Source organism: Corapipo altera, unplaced genomic scaffold (genome assembly GCF_003945725.1).
Source record: "Corapipo altera isolate COAL_440 unplaced genomic scaffold, ASM394572v1 22, whole genome shotgun sequence".
Lineage (NCBI taxonomy): Eukaryota > Metazoa > Chordata > Aves > Passeriformes > Pipridae > Corapipo > Corapipo altera.
Window position 1 is genome coordinate 3,395,446 of NW_020884886.1, and position 18,438 is coordinate 3,413,883.

Genomic DNA, 18,438 nt, shown 5'->3' on the forward strand with positions numbered 1-18,438 from the left:
TTAGTTTGGACTCCTGTAGTTCCTAGTTCAGCAGTGGTCTGTATCAGATGTCACTTAGCTAAAGAGCTAAACTTTCTGAATGAAGAAAGGCAAGTGAAAACACAGCTATTTCTTCTTTCCTGCAATGGTAAACTAAAGCTCAGCTAACTTTGTTCCTTTGCCATGTGCAGCTGAAACGTTCTCGGGAGACAGAAAGTCAGCTGAAGCCTTTGGTAGAAAAAAATAAGAGGATGAGCAAAAAAAATGATGATATGTTGCAAAGTATCCAGAGAATGGAAGAAAAAATAAAAAATCTATCAAGGGAAAATGTAGAACTGGTAAGTGATTGTCTCTGATGTCATGTTATAAGAACACATTGCACACATCTACTTTAAGGTGGAAGTGCCTGTGCGACTTTTATTCCAACTCAAACAGATCAGTCTCCACAGTGGGATGGTGTAACTGTCAAATACAGACAATGCAGCTGAATATTCATATTCTAAATTCAGAGTGGCATGTGCTTTGTGTAAATTCACAGTGATTAAGGATAAGGATCACAGATAGATAAAATATTTTGCAGGCTATAGAAAGTTATGACTAAAAATCAGCTTTAATAAATACTGCTTTTACAATTAGAAGTCAGAACTGAATTTTAGTGCACTACTATGCTAGATCATTGAGTTCACTTCTCTGCTAATTTTTCTGTGTACTTTGGTTTTGTTTTAAAATATCTTATGTGAGAGATTAACACTAAGGCATACAGAATGTGCACTGATTAATCCAAAGAATGCTTGATTGCTACATCACACCTGAGAATTTTTCTCTAGTTACAACAAGACACTTTAAAATATTCTTTTTTTTTTTTTTTTTTTTTTTTAGAAAGAGAAGTTATCTGCACAACCAGTGCTGAAGAGGCACACATCTTTGAATGATCTCAGCAGCACACGAGAGGAACAAGAAATTGAATTCCTTAGACTGCAAGTCAAAGAACAACAGCATGTTATTGATGATCTCACAGTGGTAATGTTCATGACTGGTATACACATGTGCATGCACACACATCTATAGGCAAGCTAAAGATGTGAGAGGAATGTCTTAAGTCCAGTTGTAGTAGTAATACAGAAATAGTTTTTTGGTGTCAAAGGGTTCTTGTTATTGCTCAGGTAGTGAATGAATTTCTTTGGAATGTGTATGAATTTTTGTATTATAAAGTATTTACCTATTATGAACTGCTCATGAAGAAAGTGCATCATCATTCCATTATTTACTTGCCAAATTGGGTGCCAACAACTGAAAAACTTGAGGAAAGGACACTTTCCAAAACTTAATGACTAAAATGTCTTGGATGTAAATCCTGGTGCAAACCCAAGCACTAGAACTTCTCCTAAAAGAAAGGAGCATGAATGATGGCAATAATTTCCCCTGGCTAAGCATATCTAACTGAGCTGGCCACACTGGCTGTCCTTATAACAAATGGGGAGAAATATGCACTGTTCATCAAACCAAAGGTAGCAGCACAATTTAGCGTTAGAGTTGCACAGCTGCTACCTTCTGACTCTGAAGGTTTCTTAAGCTGATGCTCATAGATGTTTGCACTATTTGATCAGGAATGTTTCAAGTTGTGTTAGAGGTGTCTAGTGCTATTAAGTGCAATTTATGATATCCCTTTCTGGTGCTGGCAGAAATTCTATATCATCTCTGAGAGACCTTTGCCCTTCTGGAGCAGGATCTGGAACTCAGGCAGACTCAGACATCTCAAATGGCACTACTGACAGTTACAAAATGAAAAAGAGAATTTAAGAGCATTCTATCTAAATAGAAAATGAAACAATTGGATGCAGCTTTGAAGATAAAAATAAATAGAGGATCCAAAAAGATAAAACAACAAGATGTGTTATTGCTGTATCTGGAACATTGTCTCTATTTCTGGCAGTTCCCTGAGATTTTGAGCCAGGATTTTTCTCTGAAATCAGTGCCGAAGGTTGATGTCTGAGTTCATTCTCCAGTGGCACAGTGTTCCAAGCAGTAGGATGTTATTCAGACGCTCTGATGTAGGGTCTAGTTCACAAATCAATGCTGCTTTACCTTCCAAATACAACTGTACAGGCAGGGACCGTGATATGATATTAAATGTGCAGTATATGGCAGATATAACCTCTCTTATATTTCAGTGTAAAGTGGGTATGAAAGGACTCTCTTTTTACTGTCTCAGATAGTGATGTGAGGAAATATAATGTATCCTGACTGATCAAATAGTATTAACTTGTGTTTAGTGTGAAAGTAAAATAAATAAATATTTTAAACTATGGTTTCATTTTTGCTGTTTTTCCTATTTACAGATACTATTCCACTTGCAGAAATAAGTAAAATTATTAACTAGGGTACTGCTTTCGTTGGCAGTACGAACTAATTGAGGTTTTGCCTTCTATGTGAATGCAGTGGAATTCTGCATTTCATTATGCTTCTGAACTATCATTTCTGGCCCAAACTACGCCTCTACAGAATACCGATGTATCATAGTTATCAAGAATGACTCAAACGTCCCATACCTGATTAATATAAAAATCATCAGCTTAACTCCAGCTGAGACCAAAATGATACAGAGAAATAAGAACATTAGTCTTAGGCAATAGGGTTGTCTGAACTGATTAACAGTGTCCTCTGTTGGATACTTTTGATGCTGTTGAAATCATGCCAACTTGAGTTCTCCCACAATAGTGGTGTTCTGGTTAATTCTTAAAAGGAAAACTGTCAAGGGAAACTTAGATGACTGCAAAATATGCTGGTGGCTTTTAATTGGCATTATTATTGTTCTGGTAGCTGGATGTATTATTGAGATAGTAAATGAATCAGTCTTCTTACAAACAAGGTTAGAAACAGGAAGGACTGGAGTTTTGGAAGTGTTTGTTCATTCTGCACTGAAGTTAGATGAGAGCAAAATCCATCTGTTTGGACACCTGCTTGGGAGGCAGGAGACCCTAGTTAACATGCCTTAACTAGGTACCTGAGAAGACAGGATTTTCGTTCAACAGTATAAAATTCAACTGTCTGATTTCGACTTTAGCTTAAATTATTATATTATTCTGCAGCATGAAATACCTACACCAGTCTACCTTAGTAGTCATTATTTTTCCTGTTTTTCAAACCACATGTATTCAAGATGCTATATAACTTGCTGTGCTTTTCTCAATTATTTTTTTTTCCAAAACTTAATTCCTGGAACAATGTGCTGATAATTAATTGTATTGTATTTTCCACTGGGAGCTTCCTGTTTGTCCAGTTTCTGAACTGAATGTGAAGCAAATAACTCTGAATAGAAAAATACCATGCAGGGAGCAATAACTGCTAGCGAAGCACTTGGAACTGCAATCAGTCTTTTAAAAACAGAGGTGCTGCAAACAAAGATGCAGAGCTAAGGAAAGAATCAGGAAAAAACCAAGAAGACAGAGCACCTGCCTCCTGTGTTGTTGGGGTTTTTTTTGCTTGCTCCTTTGCATTTCTTTAACCTTCTCTTCTTCCTCTTCTGCTTTGGAATTCAAGGCAGTATTCTTGGATTTAGATGTAAGTCTTGCATTTCCAGTCACAACCTCCTTGTGTTATGGTATAGTTAATTGTGAACTTGCACCGAAGTCTCACCAGAAAAAAGACACTGACTAAGTTGACAGACTGAGAATGTCTTTGGATTTGAGACTTTTGCCCTACAAGGATAAGTCACATATAACACTGCTTATGTATGCTCGTATATCAGAGTATGCCTGATACAATGACTTGTAATTACTAAGACTGGACTAATTTTTGGCTACAGACCTGCTTCTTCAGGATGATTGAACACTGGAGTGAGACTGTGAATTCTGTTTCCATAGTGAGCTTCTTGGTAAAAGAGTCAAAGGAACTTACAGAAATCTGTGCCCAGTATTTAACAAAGCCTTTTCTTGCCAACTTCCCATCAAATACTTGAAGGATATGGCTGAAGGTTTGTTTGCTACAGGGATAAAGCTGCAGTACAGGGTGGTGTTCTATCAACACAGAGTTATTCAAAAGGATAAAGACATTGTGTTAGCTTTACCATAGGCTTTAAGAAAATGTTAATGACATTTCTTTGTGTTAGACATATCTAAGTATAGTTTTAAAACAAACCCATACCAAAATGTTCTCTTTCCTTCTAGGAAAGAGAACGGTTATTGCGGTCTAAAAAACAGAGGAGGAAAAGTCTGAAGCCTCCAAAGGTGAGCAAACCTTCGGTTATTAATGCATTTCTGTTGTTGTGAACAACACCTGTTTCAAATACTGCCTGAATTTAAAGCTCTACTTAATGGGAAAAAAACATATAATTCTTCTGTTTTCTCTGATAAGTGCTTAATTTTTTTAGGATAATTCAGGAACTGCAAGTTTTGTACTGCACACAAGTGATGTTATTTTGGGGTTTGTTTTAAACAAACAGTAAAATTACCCTTTTAGCCACTGCGGCCTGAATATTCAAGTGGCTTAAGGCCTAAATGACCCAATGACTTGAAACAACAAACATTTCAAAGGACAAATGCTCAGTCCTTTTACAAGAACATACACCCTTTAAACTACCAACATAGTGCTTAATCACAGTTGAAAACTTTGACTCATGCTAGAGATGTTAATGAACTCACATTTTTGTATGTGATATATAAATAGTAAGAAGATTCCAACGACTCTGCTCTAGAATGCAAAGTACAAGAGAAAAATTTAGATTGTAGAAACAGGAAAGTTTTGCTTTGGAATGTACCTTCAACGTTTATTGTAACAAGTGCTTAAAGTAATTAATTTGCTGAATAATTTTTTTTGTGAAGTTGGACATTAGCAACCTGGAGCATGTGAGGGGAGGGAAATTGGGTAAGAGGGAAAAAATCAAAGTGAAGAGTGGAAATATCATTTATATGGTAGCTTAAGATACATGTTATAAATGGGTGCCTGTTGTCAGTGTGTTCTGCATAGTCTATTCCTGATGACCTCCAGGTGGTGCTTTTTTATTGCTCTGCATTCTCTTAGTGCCTGTACTCTGAAAAATGCATTCTTTGGGATTCTCTGTTTAACTGGTAGTGTCTTGAAATTTTTCTTCTAATAATGGTGTGTCTTTTAGATGTTAAAAAAGAAAAATTTGAAAGTAACCACAAATCTTGACAAATGTATTTGCAGCAACCATAAACCATTCTTTCTTGGTGTAGTATAACTGGAAGTTTGTGTGTTGAGATCAATTTTTTAAAAAGTATGTTAAATCATATATATATGTATGTAACTTATGCTGTACTTTTTATAGTCCTCTCCAATAATTAGCTTTTATCTGACTTTAAGTTAAATGTGTAGGATCTTTTGGTAAATTCTGAAGTTCCTAATTAAATGAACTATTTAATTTAATTTTTAGGCATTGATAACTGGTGGTGCTAATTTCTATAGGCTGAAAACTTCAATAAATATGCATTTATATCTTAAAAATCTATGTTAATAGAACTTCAGCTGACGTAGACTCTGTAGCCTTTCCTTTTACATTTTTGTCTTGAGCAACCTGATGCTTTTGTTGTGTCTTCTTTTCCTTATTGAACAAAACAAGAGTTGAACAACATGAGGATTGGAGAGAATGTGCACGATACCATTAAAAAAATTGTGGCAGTGCTGTTCTTTGTGTGCTAAGAGTACTATAATTGGAAGAATTCTGCAGAGTTTACTGCAGAATGAGCAGCAGAGTTAGTAGGGGTGTGCTTCTTATTTAGGATATGATAGATACTTCAGAAAGAATGAATTAATCAGTACCACAGTCTTCCTACATTTTTTTCTTTAAGCAATCTCTGTAGAATGAGCTCGTCTCCTACTCAGATGAGCTGTTGAGATTGTACCATCATCTTCTCCATTATTGTAACCTCTTTCAAGAATCCAGATGAAAATGGTAGAATTCATTTAACCAAGCATTGCAAATGTTTGTTATATGTCATTAACGGGCATGAAATACAGACATCACACTCTGGGCAAAATGTTAGCATTAAATGGTTGGAAGTAGATATGTAAACAGGACGTGTGAGTTTTGTCCTAAAATTGCCTATTTCTCTCCATGGATTATAAAAGCAGTCTAAGATGAGTTTCTCTATATATAGACAAGTGTATTTCTTTCTATGGTCTGTGTAATATCTTTATACCATAAGATGATATAACCTGTATAGAATAGTAGTGAAACTATGGATGTATCTGTCCCAGCCAAACACTCAGAATAAGAAATTACTGATCTAAATCTTTGGCTTTGCTTTTCTAAGGATTTTTAAATGCAAAATTAGCATTAACACAGTGAATTACCAAGTTGGGCTGTGGAGTTGTATCTATTTCCAGATGTGTCCTACTTCCCTTGGCAAATTGAAAGATGAAATAACTAATGAGAATAAGATTTCATGAAAATGGTCAGATAAGCTCAAACTGGAAGGTGTAGAAAGATTCGTTTTTTGTTTTAATAACCAGGAACTTGGCACACAGGGTGAAGATTTGCACTCATCTACTGTTGCAGCTTCTCCTAAACAGATACTTCTACACTCCAGCTTCTTTCATTTCTGAGGTGCTCTGACTGCGCAGTGCCTGTGGTTGTTCCTAATATGAGTATTTTCCTGGCAGTGATTCCTGTTATCTGGAACAGGATCCATGGTATGTCTTTCTCCATCCTTGAGACAGCTTGCGTTGAATGATCTACCAGGCCAGCCCAGTAGCCTTTACAGCCCTGAACATCAGTTCAGCTGAAAAGTTTTTGAAAATTTTAATGTTATGATTTTGTTTTGTTTTTTGCTCTTGTAATTAGATGTCTGTGTTATTTCTGGAGCTCTGTAGGTGCACTAGGTTACTGTTGCTAGTGTAGCTTTGACTGAGCACTCTTTTAATTCCCAGTGGGGCATAGGAGTCCATGCAACAATGCTGGCAACTGGCTCTGGTTCCCTGAGGAAAGAAGCAGCCAGGTGGGATGGGCTTTATAACCTCTGTGCTTGCAAGGTGTTTAGAGGACTAATGTAGCAACTCTATAAAGTCAGGTACTGAAGGATGGTTTATTCTGAGGTGAAGCAGCCTAAACTGGTGGAGGTTTATTTGGATTTTTTTATACTAATGGGCCATTGGACTTGCTAGGAAAAAAATTGTGATTCACCAGGTGAATCTTTTGCTGTTTAAAGCACGATTTTTTTCAAGGAGCTTCTTTTTTTCCCATTTTTTTTTGTGGTGAAATAACTAAGAAACTTCAGAAACAGTATTTTTTTAGGTTTTGTTTATTTTTGACATGTAGAATGGAGTTACAGTGATTTCATGACTGATGGAGTCATGCATTTAAAATAAGACATATTTGCCCAGCTTGTTTGGAAAGTGCAGGACTCTACGGATTTATGTCTTTGTTTAAACTTTAATAAATAAACTGTATTCGTGGTAGTGGAAAGCCTGCACACTGGTGTGATGGGGTTCATATTTCTTGTTTTATATTTTTCTTTTTTTCTCTGCCTCTGTGCTTTGGTGTGCCTGTATTTTTCTGGCTGCCAAGAAATGACATATAAGCATGAAGGTAAGAAGTTACTGTGTAGCAAATCTGATTGCATTACAAGGAAATACATCTCAGGTAATTTTTCTCATGTTCAATTAAGTACTTGAAAATGAGATATTTAAATGTAAAATGAAACTACTTTAGCAAGAGAGAAATCAGATTATATTGAAATTTGCATATAATGCAGTCTATGTGTCACTATTGATTTATAGCATTGTAAACTTTGATGTTTACTGAGCACCATACTACAGTAGAAGCATTAATACTTGAGTTATAAAAACCTAATGCATAATTTTACTTTAAAATTATGTGAAAACATTGATATAAATCTACATGAAAAATACTTGGTATTAAATGCATGGCAGTAGTCAGTGGAAATTAGAATTCAAATCAAAATTTTTCAGTAATTTACATGACTATTTTCTCAGTTAAGAACTTATGATTTAGAAATAACAAATGTATATAACAAATCAATATAAAAGAATCTCTAAGTCGTTGAGAAACTTTTAAGAAAAGTTTGAATGAAACCTGAATTTGCATAGTTTATAGTTACAAAAATCCAAGTATAGTGCGTTTCTATATACTTTTCAAAGATTATTGTGATTAAGCTTTTGAACCATGTGTGAAATTTCCCTTGGAGTTGGTGTATTTATTGATGCCTTAATATTTATTACAGTGTTTATCAACAACTGTATGACTCAGATGTCTTTTTTTCCCATTTTTTCTCTCTCTGCAGCTGTTCCCTTGCCAGTTAATTTGGCAAGGTTTTGCTTAATTTCTGGTTTTGCTGTAAATCAGTTCTTGTAACTAGTTACTTCAGATACTAGATGATCAACAATAAACACTGCTCTTTTGTAATTATGTTAAGAAGCAATTCATACATGTGCTAGAAATATACAATGGCTAAATACCTAATCTCTAATGCCATGGAAAGTGTCTGCTCCACAAAGTGATAAATATATAGAATCTCTAAAAAGGAAGGAGTCATTAAAAATAAATAAAGTGGTTCACTCGTAACTCCAAATATTATAGGCACTCTGTATAGCATTTAACACGTTTTGACTTTTAACTCTCCTTTGAGTATTGGGGTTTTTTAGTGTGATGGGAAATACTACTTTTCTTTCATAATTCCCTCACATCTAATAATCAAGTGATTTATTTGTTTATATATGCAAACTATTCCCCCCTCCTTTTGCTACTAGTGAAATGTTTAAAGGCAGGTAAGTATCTGTTGTCACAGCAATGTCATTGCTTTCAGCATCTTCTCAAACCTGTTTACCTTTATATAAAATCAAAGCCACTGCTGTTTTGCTATTTTATTTTCACCCTTGGAACAGCATGTATAGGTGTGTGCCTGCAGGATGAAAGGAAGACATATACTTAACCTGAGTTACCTAAGTGACTGTATAGCAGAGATATAGCAAAAAACCCCCACAGGTATGGTAGGTCTAATTGTCAGTTTTAACTAAGCTGCTCCTGACCATCATGGTACTGGGTTCTCTGTGCCATATGTATGACAATAAATTGGAGTTTTGTCATTTTTGAGGCCAAACACCCTTGAAGCAGGAGGCATGAGCAGGGTCAGCTGTTCTTCTGTTGTCCGAGTTGTTTGTCCTTGGCTGGGCTCCTCCAAAGCACGTGGTGGTTCTGAGCTCCATCCACAGGCAAGCAAATGTGGGCAGAAGAGCGGGATATAGAAGAATCAGCGTAAGAGTCTGTATGAAGCTTTGTTCTGGGTTTGCTTTCAGTACCTTTGAGTAAAGCGTATCTGCACTGCAAAGTGGGGAGGTGGTTTTCATTGAAGTCTCTGGGGTTTTGTTTACCTTCCACCATCTTCTTTACTTTCATAAAATCTAGCTTCATCTTTATGAAACTGTATGTGTGGATCAGTTTGGAGTCAAAAAAGTGAGTTGAGCTTGCAACTTGTATTGTAAATTTGTCTTCCTTACAACTTGAAGATAGCACCATTTCTTTAGCCCTATTTTCAACTTTCAATATTTATTTGTAGTGTTACTCTTAGATGGTTGAGGGCTGCAACCAGTATTCAGTGCAGGAGAAATTCTGGATGGGCCATCTCCCAGGGACTAATTGCACCTCTGTTTTTGTGGTAGACCTTTGTACTTAGGAAAGAGGAGTCTGAAATGTTTGTAATTCAAGTGTGAGAGAACACATTAACTTTCTGGATAAATCTTTATATTTTTAGAATGCAGCTTAAATCTATTCCCTGTGTCCTTTGTTTTGTTAAGTAGGACGGAAAGGTAAACTGATGAATGCTGGAGGAAAGGATTGAATTATCCCAGGGAACTGTTTGTCTTGAGCATCTTAGACATAGCCTGTTGAAAGGATCACAGTGCTTCCTAAACAACTGAGAAAAGGATAATGTGTCTTTGCAGAACTGTAGCACTATAACTACAGTCCTTTTCTTCTGAATACACAAAATAGTGGTCTAGTAGCTCGCAAAAGGAAAGCTGTTTCTAAAGGTTGTTCAGAAGCTCTTTGCCTTTTGTGCCGCATCATTTTTATATGCATGCATACGGATAAGCATAGTCTGTTTAGAAAAGATGTGGCTTTAGGGGTTTTTGTGCGGTTTTTTTGAGTGCATAACGTCTTTTCAAGAGGAGATTTTATTAGAACTGGTTCATTTAAGTACATGGTCTGAACGAAATTTTTAAAACACTGATAGAAGGGCTCATCTTAAGTGAAGCAATTAAGTGATTCAGGACAGGGTGTTGGAGCTGTCCGTGGCAGTTGGAGTGGAATAAGCTGTACTGTGAAACTATTATGGGGTTGTTCAGCTTATGAGTAATGAGGCTGTGACCTGGTGGACCGTGGTGACCAGGGCTGCAGACTGTAAATGGAGCACATGTTGTCATGCGTGCAGGCACAAAGTCACACCTATAAGCTTGATTTTATGGTACTACTTAAATCAATATAGAATATTTTGGCTGTTGATGAGATCTGTGCTGAGCTAAAAGAATACAGGAAGCATTACAGGGCTTTGTGAAGACAGTATTTATGTAGACATACTGGAAAAGTCTCTAAAGTTAGATAAGTCTAGAAGATGGTAGGCAAGAGTAAATATTTGGAATTTATCATGAGATGCAGCATTATAGATAAAAACTTTCAGAACCTTGAATTAAATTTATAGCTCAGAATTCCACTCAGTAAATTTGGCTTTGCTGAAGTGTAGGATTCATGTTTGGAAAAACAACTGATAACATTTTTCGCCCTTTAGGCATTTTTAATGAACAAAGTATTATCTTCTTACATACAACCCGTATGTTTTTTAAAAAAACAAATAACAAACTGGAACATCAAGATCATCAAGAGCACCTGACTCAGCATCAAGCAGTGGCAGAAAATATAGAGATGGATTGACAGATCTTTCTTCATCTTCTTACAACCACCTCTCTCCACTAGCGTCCTGTCTAGGATGCTTCGTAACACTCTTTTAAAAAATTTTCTTAATTTTCTTGCTTCTCTGAAATTGTGTTGGATCATAAGAATTCTTGTGTGGTGTAAAAAGTTGTACTTTCTAATAGCATTTAATGTTTCCTATTTTGGAAGGAAAAATACTTGAAAAACTGTTTTTTCTAATTAAATGTATAAGTAAATTTTTTTTTTGACCAGTGGTGTTTCCATGGAACTTTTCTGCTTTCTGAACATATGTTAGGAAATTGACAGAAGGGGAAACTCCTAAAATAGTGATGTTTTATATAAAATATCACATTTTCACAATTAATATTGTACTATTCGCTTCCACTGACTACCCATTTTGTCTAATTTTCTGTAAGCATGCATGTAATTGATAAGAATGTGTAAAATTCTTAAAATCTTCAGTGAAATGCTGTGTTTCCCCAGGCATGTCTTTTTGATTAGTCTTAATACTGGAGCAAACTCTCTGAAAGAATTGAGAATGATGGTATTGAAAAAATAAATGGTAAGCAGTAGTTTATACTTTTAAGTAGGGGGTTGCAAAACAGATATAAATTAATCTGTCTTCTCTTTTTACTGTTAGTATGAACAATTAAATTTGTTCCACGTTGGTCCCCAGAATATTTTTTTCCTTTTGGTTACATGTCTTATATGTTACATCATACTGACTTGCTTTCTTCTGAATAGATATTGCATTCCTCTACTGTGAATCTTGTAATACCTGTTTTGATAACTAGCTTCTATGGCTTTCCTAAAGCATTATTCTGTTGGCAATTACCCAGTACTACGTGCAGTTCAGTTCTTGGAGGTTCTTACACAAATGATGTTGAAAAACTAGCTCGTTCAATCGGAGAACAAGAGTTTACAATGGAGTTCTTTTTCCTCCTAAATAATAAAAAAGAAGACCTTGAGTCATTGGGATTTTCCAGCTGTTTTGCTAGTAACTGAAAAACCCTAATTTTTCAGAGGCATGTTGTGGAGACATTTTTTGGATTTGATGAAGAATCTGTTGATTCGGAAACATCGTCTGTAACTTCATACAACACAGATAAAACAGACAGGACACCAGCAACACCAGAAGAAGATTTGGAAGATGTAAGTAGTACTGATTTGTTCTTAAATTCTATAAAAACTCGACACTGAACTATAAATGTAAGCTTTTTTACAGTTGTTGTTCCACAGGAACTGTGAAAGATTTGGTAGAGAAATCCTTTGGTTTTTTTCAAGTCCAGTAACATATACACTTTGCAATAGAATTAATAAGATAATATTCTGCCTGACAGATTTGGCAGATATTGTGCTGAGAAATAAAATTGTTTTTCTCAAACTCTTTGTTATTAGTCAAAAGAAAATGAATAGGCAAACTACTTTGCCAAAAGTCAGTAGTTCTTAGACAATAGTTTGCCTTTCAACCTTATAATTTATTTGACTGTTTTGATACAACCAGGAGTTTCTTTCTTTGCTCATAATACTCAGAGAGGCTTTTACAATTCATGAAGACTTAAATGATCATAGGTAGTAAATACCCACTGACATGTTTTATCTCAGCTCTGTGATATACAGTGCTGCTGGCCTACTTTAGAAGATTGCGGGCATGAGGACAAAGCATGAATTAGATGCTCTTTTTCATCTTTCTTTCTTGTTCACTAACTTATAAACCTAACTCAAATGCCTAATGCTCCTCAGTCAAAAGGAGCTTCCTTTTTTTCTAGGTTTAATATTTAATAATATTGTCATCTCTTTTTCTTGGAACTCAAGTTTCTGGAGCAAAAATTAATTGAAGGGAAGGACATTCTTGTCCTCAGCATCATAGGAAAGACCTTGTAAGTGTTCAAGTCAGTTGCTCAAAATTCAAAGGAGATCAAGATTTTAAAAATAATTCACATTAAAAAAATAAATTTAAAGAAACGTGGCTTTTGAAATATAACTTCTGTGTTAGTGTGCTTTACCCTGGCATTGTAGAGAAAAAGTGTAAGGAGGGAGGGATGGACTGCATGAGTCCCTTCTGAAGCTCCTGTGGCTCTGGAGTTGCTGAAGAGAGTGGTGAATAAGACTTTTTTCTCTCATGTTTCCCCAGACAGTTTTTTCCCATTTTTATACATTGCTGCCTTATGTGGTAACGTACAGTGTCCTGAAATTGTGTGTAAAGACAGTTACTCATTATCCTTCCTTCTTTTACTTTCCATGTTTTTCAGGATTTCAAACCTTTATTAAACTAAGACTCAGTATGAGTTATATTGCTTGTTATGTTTGTGAGTCTATCTGTCTGTATAGACAAACCCATTATATATATATTTATACAAAACCACTTTTTTTCCCCCTGTTCATTAAGAGCACACCTAAAGAAGAAGCTGAACTAAGGTTCTGCCAGCTAACAAGAGAGTATCAAGCTTTGCAACGAGCATATGCATTGCTTCAAGAGCAAGTTGGCGGAACCCTGGATGCAGAGAGAGAAGCAAGGGTAATTTTTTAACTGAATTTCCTTTAACTCTGAAATAATTGAAAAAGCTGAAACAACTTGTAACAGCAGGAGGTATTTTTGCAGGTCACTGAAATGCAAAGCACAATGTTTTTGAGGATTAGAGGATACCATCACCAAGGCAAAAATTTAGATTAATCTGGTATAATCAGAATAAAGATGTCATATTTTATTCTTGCATGGATAATCTATTACAGATTTCGGTAGTAAGACAGTGTTATTGAGAGTGATATCCTGGTTGAACCTGCAATTTGGATAGTGACATGATGGACTTTAAATGAATTGCAGGATAGGTTGTTATAAGTACTTAGTTAATTTCATCACATATTAAAAATATGACCCAAATCTGAAAAAGATAGTTTTTATTGAAGTGGTTTTTTGAATATATGAAATCATAATTTGTTTTTTAAAATCTTAGATTGAGCGTATTCTTTCACCAGAAAGTACCTAGCTAACTATGTCTGCTATTGGATCAGCATGTGTGTGTGTTTACTCTCTCTGAAATAAATGTTTTTACTTTCACACTAATCTCTGTGCTATAGGCATTATAGGTGTGAGAGAGTATTTGCCCTTCTGCCACCACTGTGTTTTACCCTTTAGTGGTGCAGAGATGAGGTCAGCAGAAGTCATGCTAGCATTTTCCATTCTTTTTTTTCCAAACTGGAGATGAGCAAAATAACTTCATAATGAGCTGGTGAGCTTTAACTCAGTCCCCAGATCTATTCAGTGAACAGAAGTGGCATCAAACAAAGAACTGAGTTAACTAGCAGCAAAACTTCTACTTTATTTCAACTCCTTGCAGATAGCAGCATGTCTAGAATTGTGACATGTTTACAAGTCACCCTCTGCTTGAATATCTATTGTGATCAATGACCAAAGAACATATAAAATCCAAATGGGCAATAAATAGCTATAGAGCTGGAAATTTCATCATCTTCACCTGATGTCCTTCATTCTGCATGAAGTACAGCATGAAATTGTGGATTAGTGACTACTGAGAGAGTTGACTGATGTCATTGCAAGGCCACTCTTACAGAGTGACGCTCAGTTATCTTTGAAGGGTCATGGCAATTGTGTGAGGTTCTCGAGGACTGTAAGAAAGCAAATGTCACTCTTGTCTTCAAGAAAGGCAACAGGAGACAAGTGGACAGTGAGGTGGACTGAATATTGGCTGAAATAGCTTAGAGGATTGTGGTCAGTGGCAGAAAGTTCAGCTGGAGGTGTTTCACCTCCAGGTTTGCAGATGATACAAAATTGAAAGGAGATGGTTGTGCTGCCATTCAGAGGAAGCATTTAACTGCCTGAAGAAATGTGTGAAGAGGAATCCCATTAAATTCAACCAAGGGTAGGAAAACTGTGGGGAAGAATAACTCCATGTGCCAGCACAGACTTGGGGCTGGCTTGCTGGGAAACAGTTTTGCACAAAATAAAGTGGGGGCTTCTGGTGGACACCAAGTTGAACATGAGCTGGCAGTGTGCCCTTGCAGCAGTGAGAGCCAGCAACCTCCAGGGCTGTGTGAGGAAGAAAGTCCCCAGCAGACCAATGTAGGTGACCCTTCCTCTCTACTCATGTTGAGTGATGTCTGGAGTGCTGGATCACAAAGATGATTAAGGTCTTGGAGAACCTGATACACAAGACTGAAAGGGCTGGGACTATTCAGTCTGGGTAAAAGAAAGCTCAGGAGTAAAAGCCCGAGGGAGGGAGTAAAGAAGATGGAACCAGTATCCTCTCTCAGCTTTGAGCACAGAGATTGGCCAGGTGATTGAACCTCAATGAGAGTGTAATTCTAAAAAATGTTTAAGCATTAAAAAACACTAACCCCCTACAACTTCCTCGAACCCCCAAAATGAGAAATGTATTAAATACTATGAATTATTACATGTTACTGCCTTGCCACATGTGGCCTACACTGTACTGTGCCACTGCAACATGTTGCTAATAATGCAGAAAGGCATTTTAATGTGGTTTAAAAGTTACTGGTGGGAAAGAACTCAATTTAATGGTAGAAGCTGCCACTAGCTTAATTGTTCCACTACTTAAAACAATTACTAAAATATTCACAAAATTCTGTATTAATAGTTATTAGACATACATATGCACTGTATGATCCACATCCTTTTCTCTTGCAAACATTTTAAAATCCACTTAGTGAATATTTTCATGTGTAGAAACAATATGCTTGTGGGAACAGAATTTCTATATGTTAATAAGCAAAACTTTCAAGGTAAAATTACAGAAGAATGTAGACTACTTGACATTATCTGGAGTTGTTTACAGCTAAAAATGTTAGCCTATTACCCTCAGAGCCTGAATTTAGAAGATTCAGGGTTTTCCTTAAAATGTGTCAGCTTTTCTGTGTTTTTATTTTTAAAGGTTCTTTGTAGTGGCTCTAAAGTTCTTTCCTTTTTTTTATTTCCCCTGTGAAATATAGTTCTTATAATAGTAGAATTATAGCTTTATTTGTTACAGTTCTCAACATCTTACAAATGCCTAGTCACTTATGACACTCTCTTTTTAAGTAGGACTCTTAGCCAAGGAAAGCAATAAGGACTTTGGAGATCACTTCTCAAGATAAAATAGGGATGGAAGGTGTAATTCCATTTACTATTAAAGTACCGTTTCAGGGGCAGTCATGTATTTGACACTTAGGAGAGGCCATTATGTATTTCCTTTGCCTTCATGGGCTTTTTTTAAAATTTTATTTTGTGGGCATTTGCAAATTGTCCTTTTGTAGACTTGGAAATCATTGTTATTTCTTTTTAGTGGTGTTTTGGTCTTTTTTGTCATATCCTTGCAAATCCATCTTTTGAGTGAGTCAGAAAGTAGCTTTTTGTGTGATTTATTTTGTAGGGCCCAATGTTCTGGTGGGATGAACGTTTCCTATTATTTTTAGATGAGGCTTAAGGTAAACAACAAGGACCCAAAGATGCAAAGACGTAGAAGGAAATCCCCATGGGAATTTTTTAACTGTTTGGGTGAAAAACTACCTGAAATAGGCTGGGAAAAGTACTTGCAGTAGCTCAAAGAGCCTCAGTGACTGAGGGTCTCTAGAAACAGGTTGTTTTATATCTGTTTTGTTTAGTACCTTTATGATTCAGTTCCTTATAAGGCCTCACTGGACTCAGCAGGTAATACCTACTGTAGTGTAATAGTTAATGTAATAATTAAGTAGAACAAGGAGAACTGACCAGTGTATGCTATGTATGGGATATATAAATTATTTGGCATCAATATATTTTATTTACCTAACGGCATTTTTCATTTCTTAATACAGATCTCTTACTCCCTTGTCCCTTTTTCCCCCAATGCCTTGAATTACTAAAGCTTATGAATAGCTTCTTAGAGCTTTTTCATTTCCTAAGTTTTTGTTTCCCCCCTGGGAAGAGCTTTGTCGCTGAATGTGTGATGATAACATCTTTCTAAGCTAGGAAGGAAAAATCCTGTTAATCTGACAGCTTTAAATATTTTGTAACATAAACACAAAAGCAATTATTTTAATGAAAAGCATTAAAAGCTGACTGGACAGCCCATAAAGCAGTATAAAGTATCTTTACTTTGATTCTGTGTGTAATTAAATCTGCCTGTCTGCCTGCATGTGCCTGGGCACACATGCATTTTTTGGTTTTTTTCCCTCCCCAGACTCGCGAACAACTGCAAGCTGATCTTCTCAGGTGTCAGGCAAAAATTGAGGACCTGGAGAAAGCTCTAATCGAGAAAGGACAGGTAAAAGGCTCTCTTAATGTCCTCTACCACATCATTTTCTCTGCTGCCTGCAGTGGTGCCCTTGCCATCTTCATTGCTTACTGGTGTGTTAGTGTGAATGATGCGGCTTAATTGCGACTGCAGCAATAGATTGCTTAAGTAAAGGGAAGTATTTTACAGCCTAAGAAAATGTCATTATAGATTAATTTTCTAACACATAATGCACTAAAGCATAGTATCAAAAAAAACATGTCTACATGCATTGTAAATTCTGTTCCCATTGTCATTTGGCGAAGACCTTTCTCCTGTTTTCCATTTTGTTAATATTTGTTATAAAATCCAATAAAATAAATGCTCTATATTTGTACTGGAGAATATTTTTGATGAGTAGCACAGAAAAATTAAAAAAAACCAAACTTGTAGACATGCTAGAGAAATGTACCACTGAGTGTGTCAGGTTACTGGAAGCCACTCATGGTGTTACTCTCCTGGGTTTAAATTACTGGAGAACCCAACTGCTTTCAAATTCCCAAACTATCACACAAAGTAAAAGCAAGCCTTATGCTTCAGTATATATAATGTATGTAAATACTTGACAAAGATGTGACTACTGATGCATATTTAATAATGTCTAGGGTCTTCAGAAAGTCTGATTAAGAGTTATGAATATGCATTTGTGAATTGTTCAGTTGCATAACTGCTAGAATTCACTGAAGAAGTTGGGGAGATTTATTTTATGCTTTATTGTTTGAAATAAGAATTTAAAAATTGCAGGTTGCTAATGATAACAAGATATAGCTATCTATAGATACATTTGTTCAATCCTGTAGCATTGAACAAAAACAATCTGCAAATAATGCTAAGTGAATAATGTCACTATTTTTATGGTTTATTTTTTGTAAGAAAAATTTTCTGTAAGATTCTGTATAAATGCAAAGGTTTGGGGACTATATTCAAATTAAGGGCGAAAGTAATTTATGCTAGCTTCCACACCAATTGCAATTTTCTTAGTGTATTCCATGTAAGTACAATATTACTACAAGTAGGGAATATGTTGTCAATCTAAAACCAATGGCTCACTGAGCTTCTGGAAGAATAAATGAGACGGAAAACTTCTTGAGGATCTGCTACTACCATGCTGGTGTGTTGACAAGAAAGGTGTTGTGGGCCAATTGCTGTGTAGTCAAAAATGTTAACAAAATAGTTGATTATTCCAGTGTATAATGTAAGTACTGTGTATGTAAGTAAGATAAATGAACTCGGATACACGTGTAAGAAATTACTTCTGTGATTTTTTTTCTTCAAGAGTGTTATGTC

The 18,438-nt window shown here is 35.9% G+C and overlaps 1 protein-coding gene across 7 annotated transcripts in view; it reads left to right on the forward strand.

The window, feature by feature from the left end:
* JAKMIP1 (janus kinase and microtubule interacting protein 1) overlaps positions 1-18,438 on the forward strand; it is a 155,853-nt gene that overhangs the window by 98,830 nt on the left and 38,585 nt on the right. For all 7 annotated transcript variants that reach the window (XM_027642641.1, XM_027642642.1, XM_027642649.1 and 4 more), the window contains 6 exons: positions 171-317; positions 859-999; positions 4,146-4,205; positions 11,906-12,034; positions 13,272-13,400; positions 17,059-17,142. In XM_027642641.1, the coding sequence (XP_027498442.1) occupies positions 171-317; positions 859-999; positions 4,146-4,205; positions 11,906-12,034; positions 13,272-13,400; positions 17,059-17,142 (690 nt within the window). The remainder of the gene's footprint in view (positions 1-170; positions 318-858; positions 1,000-4,145; positions 4,206-11,905; positions 12,035-13,271; positions 13,401-17,058; positions 17,143-18,438) is intronic.